The sequence below is a fragment of the Falco rusticolus genome, chromosome 15 (genome assembly GCF_015220075.1).
Source record: "Falco rusticolus isolate bFalRus1 chromosome 15, bFalRus1.pri, whole genome shotgun sequence".
Taxonomy (NCBI): Eukaryota; Metazoa; Chordata; class Aves; order Falconiformes; family Falconidae; genus Falco; species Falco rusticolus.
This window is the reverse complement of record NC_051201.1, coordinates 1,477,434-1,494,437: the sequence shown is the minus strand read 5'-3', so window position 1 is coordinate 1,494,437 and position 17,004 is coordinate 1,477,434. Positions and strand designations below refer to the sequence as shown.

Genomic DNA, 17,004 nt, shown 5'->3' with positions numbered 1-17,004 from the left:
GATGTTATGGAGAGATGCACATGGTCACAACACAGCTAGTATTTTGACAGATCCAGAAAGAACTCTCTTCAAAGAGACAATTTTTACTAACCTTGAGGTCAGCCAGTCTGGTTTTAGCCAGAGTGATGTACTCCAAGAGAATCGACCGATGTTTTGTTGGCACAAAAGGTGGGTACATTATATGGACCTGAAATATGAAAATCACAAGATTTTCCATTTTTAAAGGAAATTAGTGTAAAATTCTGCTTAATGTTTACCGTCATTTACCTCAAACATTCCCCACAGAAGATGTTATTGTTTTAAGAAAAGCCATCTTCATGGCAACTAACATGCAATTTTTCCCAACAACGACCACTAAACACTTCAGTGAACTTGTTTGAATTCAACTCCATGAAAGGAACTCTCCTTGTTGTCAAGTAAACAAAAGAATTTTCTGCTTCCTTATTTCAGGAAGAAAATGTTTTGAATAATGTATCAGAAGTAATGCAATTACTATAACATCATCAATAATATGCTGAACCCAGTCAAAGACATATAATGCAATTACTGTAATAACAGTAAGCTGAACCTAGTCAAAGACACAAGTACATCCACTTTGGAGCAGTTCTTTATTGGTTTTTAGAAAACGATCTCTATTAGCATCTCCTCACCTTCAAGTACGGTGCTGCTTCAAAGGGCACTAGCTCTGACAAGAACTCAAAGAGGAAGACCAGAGCTTTCTTACTGCTCCCATGGTGACCACCAGCATTCCCAAAGGAAGCCTGAAACAGAGGAAAATGACAATGCAGCCCCTTTCAGCGTAGAAAGAATCCCCATCCCAGCAATGCTGTACCTCAGTGCACAACTCCCAGACATCCATTACAGATGTCTGTTTGCTGTCAAGAGAATCTTTCTGCAGAAAAGTTTCTACAGAAGTTTTCTTGTGAGTTTCGTTGTCCAGTTTCCAGAAAGCCTGCCATGTCATGCTCAACATTTTGATGTGCTACCATAAGAACACTTAGAGGAGTTAAACAAAGCAACACCAAAATGCACCAGAGGATTGAGAGCCATGAGGGAACCACAAATCTGCAGGTTTCTGCACAGGTTTATCTGGGAGTTATATGGAAAAGAATCCAGTTTGAGACTACATGGAACACAACTAGTTTACCTTTTGATACATCCTGAACACTCTATCAAAGGCTGAGCTTAGATTTGCAAACTCATACAAAGGAATTTACAGCTTTAAATTATGTGGAGATTTGCATACCTAAAATACCTAAATGTTTACAACTGGAAGCTAACAGCCAATTATCTTTAAGGTCAAACACAGCAATTACAGCTGCATGCAAACATCCAGGAAATAGGAATGCTTCATCTGCAATAACCCACAACTTATGCAATAACAACTGTGTTGGTTATCAAGATACTGAAATACATCCAAGATTACGATTGTAACAGGAATTACACGTCTGCATTCCTGACAAGTAACTAGAGAAGGCAAGATGGACTTAAAATATGAAAGAAAGGAAAATCAAAGCAAGCCAAATAAATACATTCTTTCCAGACAAAAAGGCAGTAATAAATACTAACTCGCTCCTAATACCAATACAATCACTTACTACTCTTTCTTTTTTCCCCTCTCTCTCTCTCTCATTCCTGGCAATCTTGTTTGAAACCAGGCTTTTGCTGTGCAGCAGAATATTCCTTACATGCAGGTTTCCTCACATAATTAATAATTACTAGTCAGGCCTCTTTTAGTCTTACCTTAAACCATTCCGAGTAAGGCATGAACACAGCAGGCCCCTCTAGAGCAGCCTGACGAGCTATCAGGAACGCAGTGATCATATTTTCCATATCATAATTCCCAAAGGCCTTTATCAGGAGATGGCTCAGTAGATCTAGAAACATAAAACACTAACCTCAAATCTTGCTCTTGACAACTGTGCTGTAACTTTATATAGTAAATGAAGATAAATATCTGTGATAAACATGTGCCAAATGAAGAAGGATGTGTATTGCAGCTTGGGGAACCTTTGGGACTTGCTTATACTTTTTTCATACACTTTCAACAGCCAAATACTCTTGGATTCCAACCTGCAGGAATTGTAGGGGTCCAGCAATGAGATGATCAGTAAGCAACTCTAATAAACAAGGTCTGCTAGCAAAGGCGAGATAGAAGAACTAAGCTTCCGTAATTGCTACTCAAATTAATACTTAAGATAATTATCAAAACCATTATTAGCTGCACACAAAGTTTGAGAATCGTCAGGCACAAGGCCTGGCGTTCATGTTGCCACTGACATGGAACGTTTGAAAGGAAAAGCAGATTTTCTGCTGTTCTTTTCCATGCAGCGATCTCAAAACAGCAACCACAAATGACTATGCTGCTACACCAGTCAGTGTAGTACACCAGTACCCTTCGGTACCTGGAAAGCAATAAGCACACACTAGCTTGCAGGCTTGCCAGTACCTCCTTACCTTTGAACAGTTGCTCAGCCTCAGCTTGACAGACTACCAACGTGGAAACACAGGAGAGGACATGCTGCCAGTTCACTTCACGAGTCTCCAGGACTTGCTGCAGCTGGCTGATCGACTCCTTTGCACTGAATGCCACAAACAGCTGGAAGAGTGATAGCAATTCATTTTAGCTATGACATACAGCCACCCGTAAGAGTGAATCAGACTGTCAAGACTAACACGCAGATGTCTTTTGTATAACTTTTGAAAAAGCTATCCTGTGTGCATCTTTTGCATCAGCTTTCCAGGGTGAGATACCATCCTGGCTTGGAACCAGCATTGGCTAAAATAAACAGTAATATCCCAGTTCTTTCAGAAGTCATGTCATATTCTCTAACAATAAAAATTCACATCTTAATGAGAACAAAGACGGTAATTGAAGAGCTTTGCACGAACAGAAATCCTTGTAGTACTTTTTCTTCATGCTTCCTCCTGCCTACAACTTCTGGCAGCTGGTTCAGATTCTGCGACTGAAACGCAGTATTTTTAAATAATCTCATTTGGATATTTCAATGAGTATAAACCCAATGTAATAAAGTTCTCTTTGTGAAACCTGGAAGACCTACTTTGCGATACAATGTAGTAAGCAGTGAACAAGTCCTTGTGAAGCTCCACTCTTTCTGCATATGAATGGCATCAGACACTGTACCCAGAAAGAGAAAATTTTACTCTTCAGCAACAGATTTTAAAATACCCCCAAAACACATAAAGTTAACCAAGATACATTAAAAACTGCTCACAGAAGTCCTCTCTCACCCACTTGTCTTCGGAACACCAGCAACAAGGACCCTGCCATTTTGCTATGAGAATGTCATCTCAAAGCTGTTCGTGCAATCACACATTCATAGGCCAACATAGCGTGTGCACAGGGAATCATCAAGGAATTGTCTTTTTCTTCAATAATCTCTTTCAGCTGGAAACCAGCAATGACACAGCTCTCCCACACAACAGGCAAGCAGCTCTAGATCATAGCTCAGAGTAACTTTACCAGAGATTCTGGGACCTAAACATATTTCTTCCCAAAAACATCAAGCTTCACAACTAGAAGGATTCTATCTTCTGCCTTTACAGATTAGAAGCCTTCCTGCCTTTATCTCTAACCTATCAAAAGAAACCCCTCATCAGTAGGGAAAGGCCACATCTTGTGCGTAAACCCACACACAGGGGCCACACTAGTTTAGCCCCAAGCTCGCTCTGCAGCACCACCTCTCCCGCCCCTTTTCTCCTTTGGCCAGAACTGCTCCCAGAGGTCAGAGATCTCCCACATCTACTCCGTAAAGGCTGCTCATAGGTATTACTCCCAATATCTGTTCACAAGCTGCTGGCCGAAGCTCTGTTTGAAGGCACTGATTTTCCATCTGAAGTTTTCTTCTGAACTACAGCCCTCTAAAGTCTAGATGAATTTCTTTTTTGGTATGATCTGGTACCCTGTTTATATAGACCTGGGAAAGAGCTAGAGAGTCAGGCACTTCTCTGGCTCTGATTCCTCCAGGCTGGACTCCATTCAGCAAGGTTTGGGTGGGAGGAAACTCCAGACACACAATAACGCACCCTGGAGACATTCACTTCTCCCCGTCTATTCCTACCTTTCAACAACGGGTTGTAGGTAAGAACCTCGGTCAGGGTGTGTCTAAAAAACTGCTGCAAGGAATCCGGATGAACTGCACTTTTATAAACTGACACACTGAACACATTCAGCCTACAAATGACAAGGAAATATTCAGGAACAATGCACAGGACATATGATCAACCAGGTACTGATTAGGATGAATGCCTAGTTTTTCTTTTATATCTATCTTACCAAATTGCCAGATATATACTTTTTCATACGGTTTGTTTTGTGTTTTTTTTAAATCTATTGGTTACTTAGTTTATGTAGATATCAGATTTACAAACCTGAGTTTAACATATACTCCTGCACAGGACAGGACTGAAGGCTGGGATGTACAAAGTACTTTAAACAGGTTTAGAAGCAGGAATTGGAGGAGATGACAGCACCTTCCAGGTGTCTCTGCACAGAAGCAGAGTGAGAAACCTTGAGAGGGGAAACTCACCGTGTGCCGAGAGGGTGCTCCAAGATTGGTTCCAACACTGCTAGAACACCCTTTCCTACCTGATGCTTATCTTTTTTAAAGCATTTTCATTTGCACATATTTTATTAGAAAGGAGAATACTAAACATAAGGGGAAACAACATTTCCCCCTGTTTCAGTAACAAGTGTAACAGTGGATAAAAAACCTCCTCCTGACATTCTTTGGAGGAACAGCATTTCTCACCAGAACCTCATTGCTTGCAATGTGGAAACGTCTTCCTGCTTCTCTTTACCAACAGCATCAAGCACCCCTGTAACCCCAAATAAAGACACAAAACCACAGTAAGAGATACGGAAATTGTAGGAACTGTGACACTAAAGAACACGCAGGAACTAACAGGAGCAAGCACTTTGTGCACCTTTAAGAAGGTGACCCCATTAGGGAAATGTGCAGAAGCCATTCAACAGTGCTAAATTCTTACAAATTTCTTTTAAAAAGTGACACAGACTCAAAAACTATTAACACTAACCTTGAACCAATTTAAAACCATTCCCAAGAATGTGCTAATAATTAAGCCATTTAAAAATGCACATAAATTAGTATTTCCTTTCCAAACCCAATCCTAATTGTGCATCTGCAAGTGTGAATGCTGCAAAGCTGCACAAGAAGAGACTCTGTCTGGAGGCAGGGATTTGCACAAGCAAGCTTTGAATTAACCACCCCTGGAAACAACGGTCTTAACCGCCCTCGCCGAACAAAGAGCATGCTGCTGTGAGTGCCATGCATTTGTAACAGCAGTGGGACTTCACATTTGCTTAGCAGAAATTCCTCCAAAAGCTAGAGCTGTCCTAAAATGACTGGTAAGAGGTCAAACAGGTTGGCAGCTTGCACAGTACGGTGTCTTGATGATCAGCCCATACCACTCAAAGGCCACATACTAAGAGACTCTGCTTTACAGCCTGCTGCAGCAGCACTTTTTCTGTTTCTGTTTCTTTTTCTGTTTTAAACCTACCTTTAAAAGCCTCCTCTTTTAACTGTTAAAAGTTTGTTTTGTTTATTAAGATCTTTCAGTGAAGCACCCGAAAAGGAAATTTACTGGGCTGGGGCAGCAAAACAGGTGTCCCTCACGTGCCTTTCATAAGGCAGTCCACAGTGTCAGCATGTAATGCTCTCCTTCTCCTGCTGAGGAATACTTTAAGGTTAAGTAGGGGAGAATGGAGAAAAGGAGATAAACTCTACTTATCTTCAGGCACAGGAGTTCAATATAGCAAGATCATTACTGTGAAGCACAGTGCTCCCATGCTACTCTCCCCTGTCCTTCTCTGCCTCTGAAGGTCTTCATTAATAGTGAATTATTTTACATAAAGGATCCTAATGTTCTTCAAAGCAGCTGATTAGTTAAGTGAAACTCCTCAAAGGTGACCTAAAAGTATGCACTAATAAAAATACCTTATATAAAATTCATTTAATACAATTTCAGACACACAGACTGCAAGTCCGCCAGTGGCAGTGCAAGCTGCACAAACATGAAGGTCAAACGAAGAGCGGGTTAGCAGAGTCCTGTCTGCCTGCCAACAGTCTGCTTCCTTCCTCCAAAATCCCCCTAGTCCTGTGTTTATAAGGGTTATTTTTCAACTACCAACACTGTTAAAGGGCCACCCAAGATGGGACTCATACATATTAAATAATAAAGCACTTCTCTTACAGCTTTCCCTTTCTAGAAGCACTCCAAAGGCTGTAAAGCATCTCTGGTCTACAGACAACGACCCCTGTGAGGCATGGGGTAAGGCTGGCAGTGCCCGCGGGAAGAGATACACAAGGGAGGGAGCAGTGCTGGTGTTGCGTCCTGGTTTTTGGTCACCTTACAGCAGGGGGAAAGCTCTAAGCTCTGCAGCAGCACTGAGCATGTTGCTGAAAGACGCCAGCAAGAAAAGTGGTAGTAAAGTGCTGTCACTAAGGAGACAGGCAAGTAACTGCAGCCACCCAGTCTGATTATACTAATACATTGGCGCAGGGCACACAAGGAGGTGTAAGTGAGCTTTTCCTCTGCTGTACAGCAGATAGAGCAACCTACCATGAAGATCATCCATGACACAAGACAAAAATAACCCTCATGTGTGTGTTTCTGCATCAGGATTTGCAATGCAAATCAGACACTACTACGCTTGAGGTCATAGCAGCAGCAGCAGGACTGTCCAGGCCAAGACAGGCACGTTGTCTGTGGCACAGTTCTTGCAGACTGGCCATTTAAAGATTACACATGTACATTACATGTCTTTGCTCAGCATAAAATAATCAATGATAGGTTTCACAAAACATTAGTCTGCAAATCCAAACTGCAACCCAGCAAAACAGCTTACATGCATGGGACTTCATAAATTCAAATTTACTAAGCAGAAAAAGTTATCCTAGCCTACTCTCTGTGCTACAACTGCTTCAAATCAAACTTGTTAAAAATCAGCTCAGATATCTACCTGATGCTGCAGCTGGGAGCATCAAAAAGAGCTGGCATTAAAGGCAGGAAACTACCTGCAGTGTTAGGAGACACTCACCTTACAAGAGTGAAGGGGAAAAGCAGAGGCACATAAAATCAGTGACAAATATGCACAACAGAGGAAAAGCATCCCAGGCAAAGGATTTCTCCTTAGAGATTTAACAACGAACAAGCAACATAAGTCTAGCAAACAGCAGTGACTGCACAAAGCTACAAATCACAAAAACACTTACATGTCAACATTCTTTGCAAGACAGCATGACAGATCTGTACAAAATTGACAAATTAAGACCATTTAAAATTTAAAAGCGCTGCAGTTATATACAGAAAAAGTAAACTGGCTCAAAGAAAGAGTTTTGTCCCTCTTAGTTTAAAGCTTAACTTTTACCTCAGGCTCTACTGTAGAACAGATACAATAGACAGAGGGCAAGCATTTCCCATGGTTACCAGCATTCCACGTCTCACATTCAATCAGAAAAAAAAACGAGCAATCAAGGTGAGACCAAGGAAGCTTTAAAAAACCTTGGTGAGCTTAAAAGTCTCTGTTCTGGTCTCACCATTTCCTTCTCACCCACTCCAGCACCTGGACCACCATCCTTTCTTTGCTGTTCTAAGCTCCAAATTATTTATACTCAGCAAGGCACGGAGGTATAGAATGGAACTACTTAAACAACTGTTTGTAAATAGGTTAATTTTGTCCTTACATAGGGGACCTTCTTGAATTCCAGCTTCCTTCCCAGAGCTGAAGTTTGCTGAAAGCCACTCTGAAGAAACACAATCACAAAGTCTGTAAATCAAGAAAGAATTAGTGTTTCAGCATCCCCCTTTCAATATACTTGCTCTTTTGCCTCCCCATCTCGGTTTCCCAGGAGGACTAGTGTCTGAAAAGCAGCAGTCAGCTGGAATCATTTATTTTCTTGGACTAAAATGACTCCCAGGCAAAAGGACCTAGAACAATGGATGAAAGGAGCACAGAAACTTAAAGGATTTTAAACGCTAAAGAATTCACAGGTCTTCTGCTCTATTACCACTGCAAAACTCATACGGGTTGTACCTGACCAACTGCACGGGTCCAAAGATCTGACTACAGCTCTTCAATCAAATTATGTTGGGATTTTTCTTTTCTAAACAAAACCACAAAGTAAGTAATAGAAAATGAGAGGGAGAAAATGGGACTGTTAAACATTTCTGGTCCAAAGTATCTCAGACACTTAGCAGAAGCATCACATTCTCAATTTGTGGCCCCACACACCTCGCAGTTACGCTTTCTTCCATATTGTAACTCCAAGGGATATAGAAATTCAAGCCAATTATCTTTTAAGGGGGAAAAAATTTGCTAAATTAACAAAATATAAAAACGTATTTCCCCTCACTGAAACAAGGTAAGAAAATGCAAAGCAAGGCCCCTGTTCTTACACCTCCAAGCTTTTGATTCATACAGCCCTTGCTGCAAGCTGTGCAGACCAGCAGCCAGGCCCTGCTCCACCAGCACCCAGTTGAGAGCCTTGCCTGAGAGAACACGCCCAGCGAGTGCTGCATCCTCTGAGGACTCCTCCGCCTGCTTACAGAGGCCACAAAGGCTGCTGCACAGCCACTCCACCGCAGCTGGGGCAGCTGGGTTGCTGAGAACAAACAAAAGCACATTCATTTCAATCCTTCCTGCTTTTTCTAAGGCTTGTTTTTTTCCCCACCACCCTCTCTCAGACTCAGGAAAGAGCCTTCTGTGCAGAACTCTGCCCTAGATGTGGCATTTCATTTATTTGATTTGGACCAGCAAGAGCTTTATTGGCTTTATAAAAAGATTCCACAACAAACACATCCAAAGGAAAATACACATGTGAAATTGAGTGTTCAAATATTTCCTCATCTCTGACACTGAAGTATTTTGGTTTAGAAAGTTTTGCTAGAGGAAAGACTTTAGTTCTGATTTATAAGATACTTGGACAAAAATGATTAAAATAAATAATTAAGCTCTTAATCTATCCCTTTGGTTGCCTTAAATTTGAAGCACAGCAGGCACCGAAGGCTTTTTTTCCTATCACATTAATAGACAAGTAAACCAATATCAAAACCCTAAAAGATCACTGTAACATTCCTTTGACATCATAAGAAAACAACCCGAACATCACAAAGGATAACTGGTTTTAGTTGTTAGGTCTGTATTGGGGGAGAAAAAAATAAATCAATTCTTAGGATAACTGTTCTCTGGAGATCTGTTAAACCTTAATAAACTGTAAGGTTTTATGAAGATGGAAGCACATGGCTTCTGCAAAGCAAGACTTCTCATCAAGCACTAATTTTTACAGGCTTTCCAAAGCAGAGCCAGAGGCATGGCCAGATGAACTGAAGGAGCTGGGTTACAGAGCCCTCTCCCACACAGTGTGGTAACCACCCACATGCAGCTATCTGTGCCAGCGAAACAAAGCACGAGATGAAACATCACCTAGGACAGTCTGCAGTGGTGGTTGTCACTGAACCATTCTGCTTCACATTGTGGCTGATTCAGTAGCCCTCAAATCAGCCACTGCACCTTAAACTGCACTAATTAACCTAGAGTAACCTCTCAAACCCGGGTAACTTCTTAAATCCTGCTAATCTGATCACTTGCCAGCATCTGACTATATTCTTAGTCCAGAATACTTATAACTAATCCTCGATTACATTTCAATAGGCTTTAAGAGATTAAATACATCTGCAAGCCTATAAACCTCTGCTTACCTCTCCAGCAGCTCCCCCAGTCCAACGATGCCGTCTCTGTGCAGATGCCACACAGCTTCCAGCACTGGAGGGTCCTAATGAGATGTCACAATTAGGTCACAGTCTGCATTTTGCAGTAAACTCAACATTTGGGTAATGTAAATTATATATTAAAAAATAAAACTAAGTTCCATTTATTCAGACTATCCAGAACTTACTAAAATTTTAAAACAACAACATAGGAAATACCATATGAGGAAAGATTATATTTGATTTTTCCTTCCTATAAATTTTGAATGGTTGTGGGTTGTAGATGCATCATCATTTTAAATTTTCATGGTCAAGTAACAATTATATCCATCTTTGCCCCCCTGGAATAATCCTGATTCTACATATTCAAAGAGGCAGTGGATATCCCAGAAAACAGGTAACATCACAAAGTTTCAAGTCTTGTTAATTCAGATCCAGAAACAGATTAGAGAATTACCACTTAGCCTGTTGAATGTTTATAAGTCTCTGTGGAGCGAGTGCTGCTCTCAAATCTATTTCCCAATAAGAGACTACAAAAAGACACTGCAACTGTACGGGCAGAGGGGCCAACAGACACAGAGGAAAATCAAACACCACATGAGCCATCCTGCTTCTAAACACCAGGCTTGCTGTTGGCAAAATCAGCATAAGGCATTGCTTCTGTGCGGATGAAACTGCTGCCCTGCTTTCCTCCCTGCACCATCCCTTCCAGCTCCTGCCTGGAACGGTGTGTCCTGGAGAGTGTCCTGTGCCAGCAAAACAGGACTGTGGGGTGCACCTGGCAGGGAAAACTGTGCAGCAGCAGCAACTTCTGCTCATTCCAGCCTCCCTACAAAAATGGTCCCAGACAGAAACAAAATCTTCACTCCTCATGAAGGAAGAGGTACTTGGGAGTCTTGGGCACACAAGTCACTCCAAAGAAAAACCAAAGCTCCACAAGCTTTCTGCAGCAACCAGCAGCTGCCTCATAGCGTGACCCTAGACTTGCCTACACACTTTGTCTTTGACAACTTAATTCTTTACCATAACAATCTCAATTACACAGCAGCACTTGATGTCTGTGTCTACCTGAGAATGAGGAGATCTTAATCAGCCTACAAAATATACAGGATTCTATTTTCAGCCCAGGATCCGACACTTGAGACTACAGCACGCCTGTTTATCCTGGCAGACCGGCCTCTTCCTTCTTTCCCACCAGAGCAGTGAGCAGACAGAATTGTCCTGCTCACAAGACATTCTTAACTCCACTTAGAGCACCACTTATCTTAGAAAACAAACCACCCAAATGAAATCAAAACAACACAACATTTGTGAAGCAATGCAACCTGTTACCTGCTATCATATTTCTCTCAAGCCATTTTCTGCATGAACTCACTTAGGCTTATCACCATTCCCAGAGAACCAGAATGCCAGAGACACACTGAATATTGCTGGCAAAGTACATAAAGGACTTCTGGGACTGTGCCTTCCCACAGCCGGCTGGGAGCTTCGACACTGCCTGGTTAATTGATCTGAATTGCTTAGCCCAGACAGCAAACTTGCATGCCAACTGATGGAAAGTTACTAGTGTATTTCATTGAGAACAGTAAGGCAGTGACACTAAATAGGAAAAAAAAACTATACCCCCAAACCGTCTCTTACCTGTGGTGTCACCTCAGATGATTTTAATCCCTTTACCCATGCTGTAACTCCAGACACCGTATTGCCATTCCCTTCCTAGCAGGTTCCTAGTGAGAACCAGCCATGCAGAGTACAAACAGGAACAGTTAAACATCTCCTTCAGAGAGGCAGGAGTGCTGCTTGCCTAGCTCCCCAAAACCAGTACATGTCAACTCTCCTTTGTGGCAGTCTTTCTGAAGCGGCCACACAAAGCAAATCCTTGCACAGAGACAAGGAAGCTCCCAGTGAACTTGCTTTAAAATAAACAAAACAAAAAAAAACCAACACCATTTATAAGTCAGTTCATGCTTTTGAAAGGTCAGAAAGACCACATTCATTCTCAGGAGGAGTTCATGACTGCAGCTAATCAGAGCAGGGATGAGCAGTTGCAAGACTGCTCTAGGTCACCAAAAAAACCCAGCGAGGGAAACTGAACAGAAATCACAGCACTTCAACAGTCCCTTTAGCAGTTATCCCTGGCCTTGATGGGAGAGGAGGGTTGAAAACACGCTACCACATCCCACAGATTAAGTCTGTGTGAGGTCTGTCTGTAACACAGCAACGTTTCTCCATGAGTTCTTACCTTCATTTTCCACATTTCTTGACAGAAGAGTGGGCAACAGAACACATTGTTCACCAGTAAATCCTTGACCGTTTGAAGCAAGCAAGACAACCTCTTCTGGAATTACCCCAGAAATGAAGCAGAAATAATTGCCTTTGTAAATAACATGTTCCTAGAAAACCAATTTGTTGCTTTTCCCCGTTTACTGTTTTTTAAAAGCTTGAATGGTAGAGAGGATTCATGGGAAAGGCCCAAACTTTTCATCTTAAGGCTTAGCTAAAGCAGCCAGGCTGACAGCAGTGGCACTTGACATCTCCTCAGAGGCAACTTGAGCCAGCAGTCACGGCACAGCTTTTGCACAGATGGCCATCCCACAACTGGCTACACTGCAAACTGAGACAATCAATAAAAACGGAATCATGCATTGAAGAGACTGAGTCTGAGGTACACCAGAGGTGATAACACAGGATCTGCTTAAAGAGACCTGTGTAACACTGCACTTCAGCAACAAACAAAAAACTTCATTTCCAAGCTGTCAAAACCAGCTGCTTTCCTGTAAAGGAGAACGCTGTACTTCTGTGAGCATATTGGACACAGAAATTAATAATCATCCACTCAAGTCCTACACATTTGGGTGACTATCAGAACAGATAAACTGGATTTAAAGTCAAACCTAACATCACTGTTTTCTTGATAAATTAAATGTAAACCTTTTCCCTTACTCTCTGGTCCAAGTTCAGCAGTGGGACTTGAGAGGGGCCAGCAGAAGCCTGGCAGATCCGCTCGATGTTGGTAACAGCATTTTTGGCTGCCAAGATTGCTGTGGGCACACCCAATCTTGAGGCCTGTTCCTGCAGAACAGAGACTAAACAAACCAAAGCAGAAAGCTGTCAGCATGGGAGAGGAAAAAAAGGGTTAAAAAACGTGACTATGAAGACATAAGTCCCAAGTCTTAAACCCCTTCTGGCAGAGATGTAATTTGCAGCAATGGGCAAATCATTTTCATTTCTATGTATCGTTCCTTTACTGTACATAAAAATAAAAGGGCAGAAAAACCACAGAGAGGGAATACTCCTTGCTAACCACAGATTTTTGTATTTTAGTCTTGTGGGGCTTACAGTTACACTTTCAAATAATCAAAATATTCAACAATCAGACCCTTGCCAGGTGCATCATCACCAGACAAGTAAGAAACAAGTAGCTGGATGGGAGACCAGAACAATGAAAAGAAAGTAAAACTGGGATTGTAATACTTAACAGGCAAAACTTCAGTACATGATTTCCCAAACCTGTCTCTAATAGATATGCTTTCACTCACCTATAAATGATTCTGACGATACTTCCTGGTGCTCTGCACTATCCTGTCCAGCTGGTTTGGCTGAACCCTCCACCTGAAAGCCAAATAAAAATGTAACAGCCTTAGGTGTCTCTGACACACATTCACAAACCTATTCCCTCTAAAGGATACTGAGCAGCTCTGGCATTCTTGGGGGCTGGAGCAACTGAACTGAAACTAACACCAAGCTCCCACACCGTCACAGTAAACAAAGATTTTAGGGCACCTTACAAGAAGCATATGTATAGTTATCATCATTTTCTGCAAAGAAAAGGAGATAGAAATCAAAGTTACTTGTCCCCAGTCACCCAACAGATCAGCAACAGCACCAGGAACAGAATTTCTATCTTGGAATAGAAATATTACGCAGACAAATAAACATCCTTGTGGCTGAACTGTGGGAAGCATTTGAATTGTCTATTGCAGTTATCAAAGTCAAAAGCTCTCTCCAGTGTGTGAGCAGAAGGTAGAACATGTCCAAGTCAGAATGTTGGCTCAAGCATCTATATAGGCAAATTACACAGGTTTTCATAAAGACAGTCACCTTAGTCAAAAATGGCTGGTAATTCAGAGAAAACCCAAACAACTCCAGATAGTTTTTTTTTTCTCTCTAGAACAAGAAGTCGGTTCTGACCCCAAGAAAATGGTGCCAGATTTCCCTCTGTCCCAAATCCAAACCATACTTGACCATTTTTAGTCTAGAACAATAAAACATAGGATAAAGGAAAAAAAATAATCTCATTTCTGCAACACAGACCTCTCAACTTCAGCTTACTCCTACAGTGCTGCTCTTTCTTTTCACATACCATGAAAACTGTGTTCCCAGGACATTCACTCTACAGTTGCCGTAAGAAGGGCCCTGGAACCCACCTCCAGCTGGGATCTCCTGTGATTCCCAGCCTGACCATTACACCCTGAACCATTGTGCTCCTACCTCCAAGAGGAGGTCGTTCAGGTTCTGATGGTGATCCAGAAGGCGCAGAGCCGCTTCCTGGAGCTCCGCTCCACTCCCAAAGGCACTTTTTCTTTTCCTGGCTCTCCCTGCTGAGAAATATGGATTTCTTTTATAACCACAGCTTGCTCCAACAGCACCCCCGAGGACACCTCGCTCTCTGCTGCTGCAGCACACATCTCGGACAGAGCAAAGGCAGCCCCAGCCAGACCCTGGTTAGCCAGCTGTGTGACAGGAGCAGTGCGGGATGTTTCTGCCTGGTTTGCTCCGGCAGCTCTGCAGGTAAAGCCCCATGGCCTTCAGCACAAGCAGCCAAAGCCCTGCCAGGCACTGGCAGCCATCGGCCTCCAAAGGCCCTCGGCCCAAAGCAACCAAGGTGCTGCCCTGTCACCCCCAGCCCAGGACGGGAGGTGCGGCGGGGCCGCAAGAAGGCCACCAGCCTTTGGGAGAGGGGTTCTGGGGGGAGCAGGGCTGAGGAGAGCTGAGGCGAGGGGCTGCCAGGAGCCCAGAGCGCCAGGCAGGCCGGAGGATGGGGGTCTATGAGGGCAGAGAGGGGACATTCACCCCACCCTTCACCTCTGCTGTCCCTGCAGGAAGCACCAGGCCAAGAGCTCTCTCAGAGAAGCCCCGGCGCCACCTCAGCCCGGACCTACCCAGCAGGTCCCGCCACGTCCTCCCGCCTGGGCCGGCCATGGCGGCAGGCCCGCTCGCTCCCCGCCGAACCAACCTGCCCGCCCTGCGCCGCCATTGGCCGCCCGCCGGGGGGACAGGCGCTTCCCATTGGCTGGAAGCGCGGCGTGGTCCCGCCCGCCCCCTCCGCCATCTTGGTAGTGGCGGAGGCGACGGCAGCCATGTTGGGGAGAGTGGGTGGTGTCGTTCGGCGGGGCGGGATGGGCGAGGTGGGATGCGCTAAGGTAGGGCGCGGTGAGGGGCATACGTCCCGCTACGAAGGCTGTTTGCGGCAGTGTGTGTAGGACAGGGTGGCTCAGGCCAGGTCGCCAGGAGAAGGGGTCTCCCCTGAGAGGCCCTGAGGGGAAGATGCTCACCCTGAGGCCTGGCTGTGGGGGGGCTTAGCACAGCAGCAACTGATACCCCCACAGACTGGCGGGGCCAGGGCCACCAGGGCTGGGGGCAGCCATCCACATCTCAGGCCTCTTCCTGGTGCAGCAGCCCTGGGACCAGGTCCTATCACCAGGTCCAACAGTGTTTCCCTGCTCCCGGCCTGATTCTCCTTGCAGAGAGCTCCTTGCAGCCCTGCTTCCCTCAGGGATGCTTCCCTGCGTGCCCATTGTACCGCCCAGGGAAGGCGACAAGAACTCCTAAGGGCAGAAATCCCCAGCCGCACACAACTGGGCATTGCTGGGGGCAATAAAGGTTTCAGAGGGAGCAGTGTGGAATTCCCACAGGGATTTTCCTCTCATCTTATCCCTCTTGGAGATGAACCGCTGCTGGTTAGCTGCCCTTAGCGTGCCCTGCAGAGGGTTTGGAGCAGAAGGTGGTAATTCGTTTTGATAAGGATGGCAGCGTACAGGCAGATGAACAACCCCAGGGTATTCACCGTCAGGAGGCTAGCTTCTGTTTGCAGACGTTAAAAATGCTGTGCTGGAATTGGCCATGGGATGTTTTTATTGCAGTGCTGGCCATGGGAGCAGGTGAGTCAGCAGCACTTGCTGCCGAGAGCTGGAGAAAGCCCTTCCAGGCAGCACAAGGCTCCGGGTCTGCACTGGCAGTGCAATGGGCTCCCACAGCCAGCCTGCTGCCACACCAGGGGCACCTGCAGCACTGAATCTCAGCCCGGAGACAGCAAGTGAAACCCTTCCCAGAATCACATTTCTGAATCCCTTTAAACCCCCGGTGCCATCATCAAATTTGCAGCAGCCCTGGGTTTTGGAGGGGCTGTTCGTCCCTCCTGTGCCCCCCTGAGCTCTGGTGCTGACTGGCGAGCTGAGGTAGCCCTGAGCCGGCAAAGCAAATCAAAACCTCTCCTGCAGCAGCCCTGCCGGTGGGGGACATCTGCAAAGGGCTCATTTTGCACATGGTGGGAATGGCCTACGCAGGGGAACGGAGGACATGGTGACAGCTGAGGGAGCGGAGGCACGGGTGGGAGCCTGGCTGTGGGAGGTGGCACCTCCATGTTGTCCCTGGGAAGGGACAGACGGGAGGAATGGGCTCCAAGGGGAGTGGGAGTACTGCGTCAGATGGGAGGTCAGTACTGAGGAATCGAGGGAGGTTAGAGACAGTAATTAATGTGATTAAGAAGCTGGAAGGACTCATCTGCAATAAAACGAAATATTTGCATTGGGGGAGAAAGGAAAGGGGAAGGGAAGGGACCTGCCTCCAAATATCTCAGAGATGAATGGGGAAGAAGAAAAGGAATTACTTAGCAAGGTACAAAGAGATACGAAAAGGAGAGCGTGGGGTGGGGCAGGGAGGGTAATTTTGGCTGGAGGTGAAGGGAAGCTGCCTGCCTCTGAGCTCTCAGGTGGGCACTGCACAGCCTGGGGAGCTGAGCTGAGCTCCAGCTACCAGCACACATCCCAGGAACGTGGGGGCTCAGGGCCACCAGGATGTCCCCTGTCCTGTCGTGCCCGAGCATCCCTGGCTCCCTGCAGACAGGCTGGTTGGTACCCGTGTCCCATGTGTTGCACAGCCCCTCGCCTGTGCGGTCTCGCCCTGTGGGCTAGGGGAGCCATTGCCTGCAGGTGGAAAGGGAACAGAAAATGTCTGTTCTCAACACTGCCGGCC

At 44.9% G+C, this 17,004-nt stretch overlaps 1 protein-coding gene across 1 annotated transcript in view; it reads right to left on the bottom strand.

Annotated features, from left to right (window-relative positions):
* FANCA (FA complementation group A) overlaps nt 1-14,985 on the bottom strand; it is a 37,092-nt gene extending 22,107 nt beyond the window's left edge. The window contains exons 1-16 of the mRNA XM_037409136.1: nt 14,913-14,985; nt 14,242-14,351; nt 13,290-13,362; nt 12,694-12,836; nt 11,993-12,088; nt 9,742-9,815; nt 8,533-8,645; nt 7,728-7,810; nt 7,257-7,290; nt 4,773-4,839; nt 4,083-4,195; nt 3,063-3,139; nt 2,458-2,599; nt 1,744-1,877; nt 651-761; nt 92-187 (exon numbers count right to left, since the gene is read on the bottom strand). Coding sequence (XP_037265033.1) covers nt 92-187; nt 651-761; nt 1,744-1,877; nt 2,458-2,599; nt 3,063-3,139; nt 4,083-4,195; nt 4,773-4,839; nt 7,257-7,290; nt 7,728-7,810; nt 8,533-8,645; nt 9,742-9,815; nt 11,993-12,088; nt 12,694-12,836; nt 13,290-13,362; nt 14,242-14,351; nt 14,913-14,952 — 1,506 coding nt within the window. The 5' untranslated portion in view covers nt 14,953-14,985. The remainder of the gene's footprint in view (nt 1-91; nt 188-650; nt 762-1,743; nt 1,878-2,457; nt 2,600-3,062; nt 3,140-4,082; nt 4,196-4,772; nt 4,840-7,256; nt 7,291-7,727; nt 7,811-8,532; nt 8,646-9,741; nt 9,816-11,992; nt 12,089-12,693; nt 12,837-13,289; nt 13,363-14,241; nt 14,352-14,912) is intronic.
* Nucleotides 14,986-17,004: the final 2,019 nt, after the last annotated feature.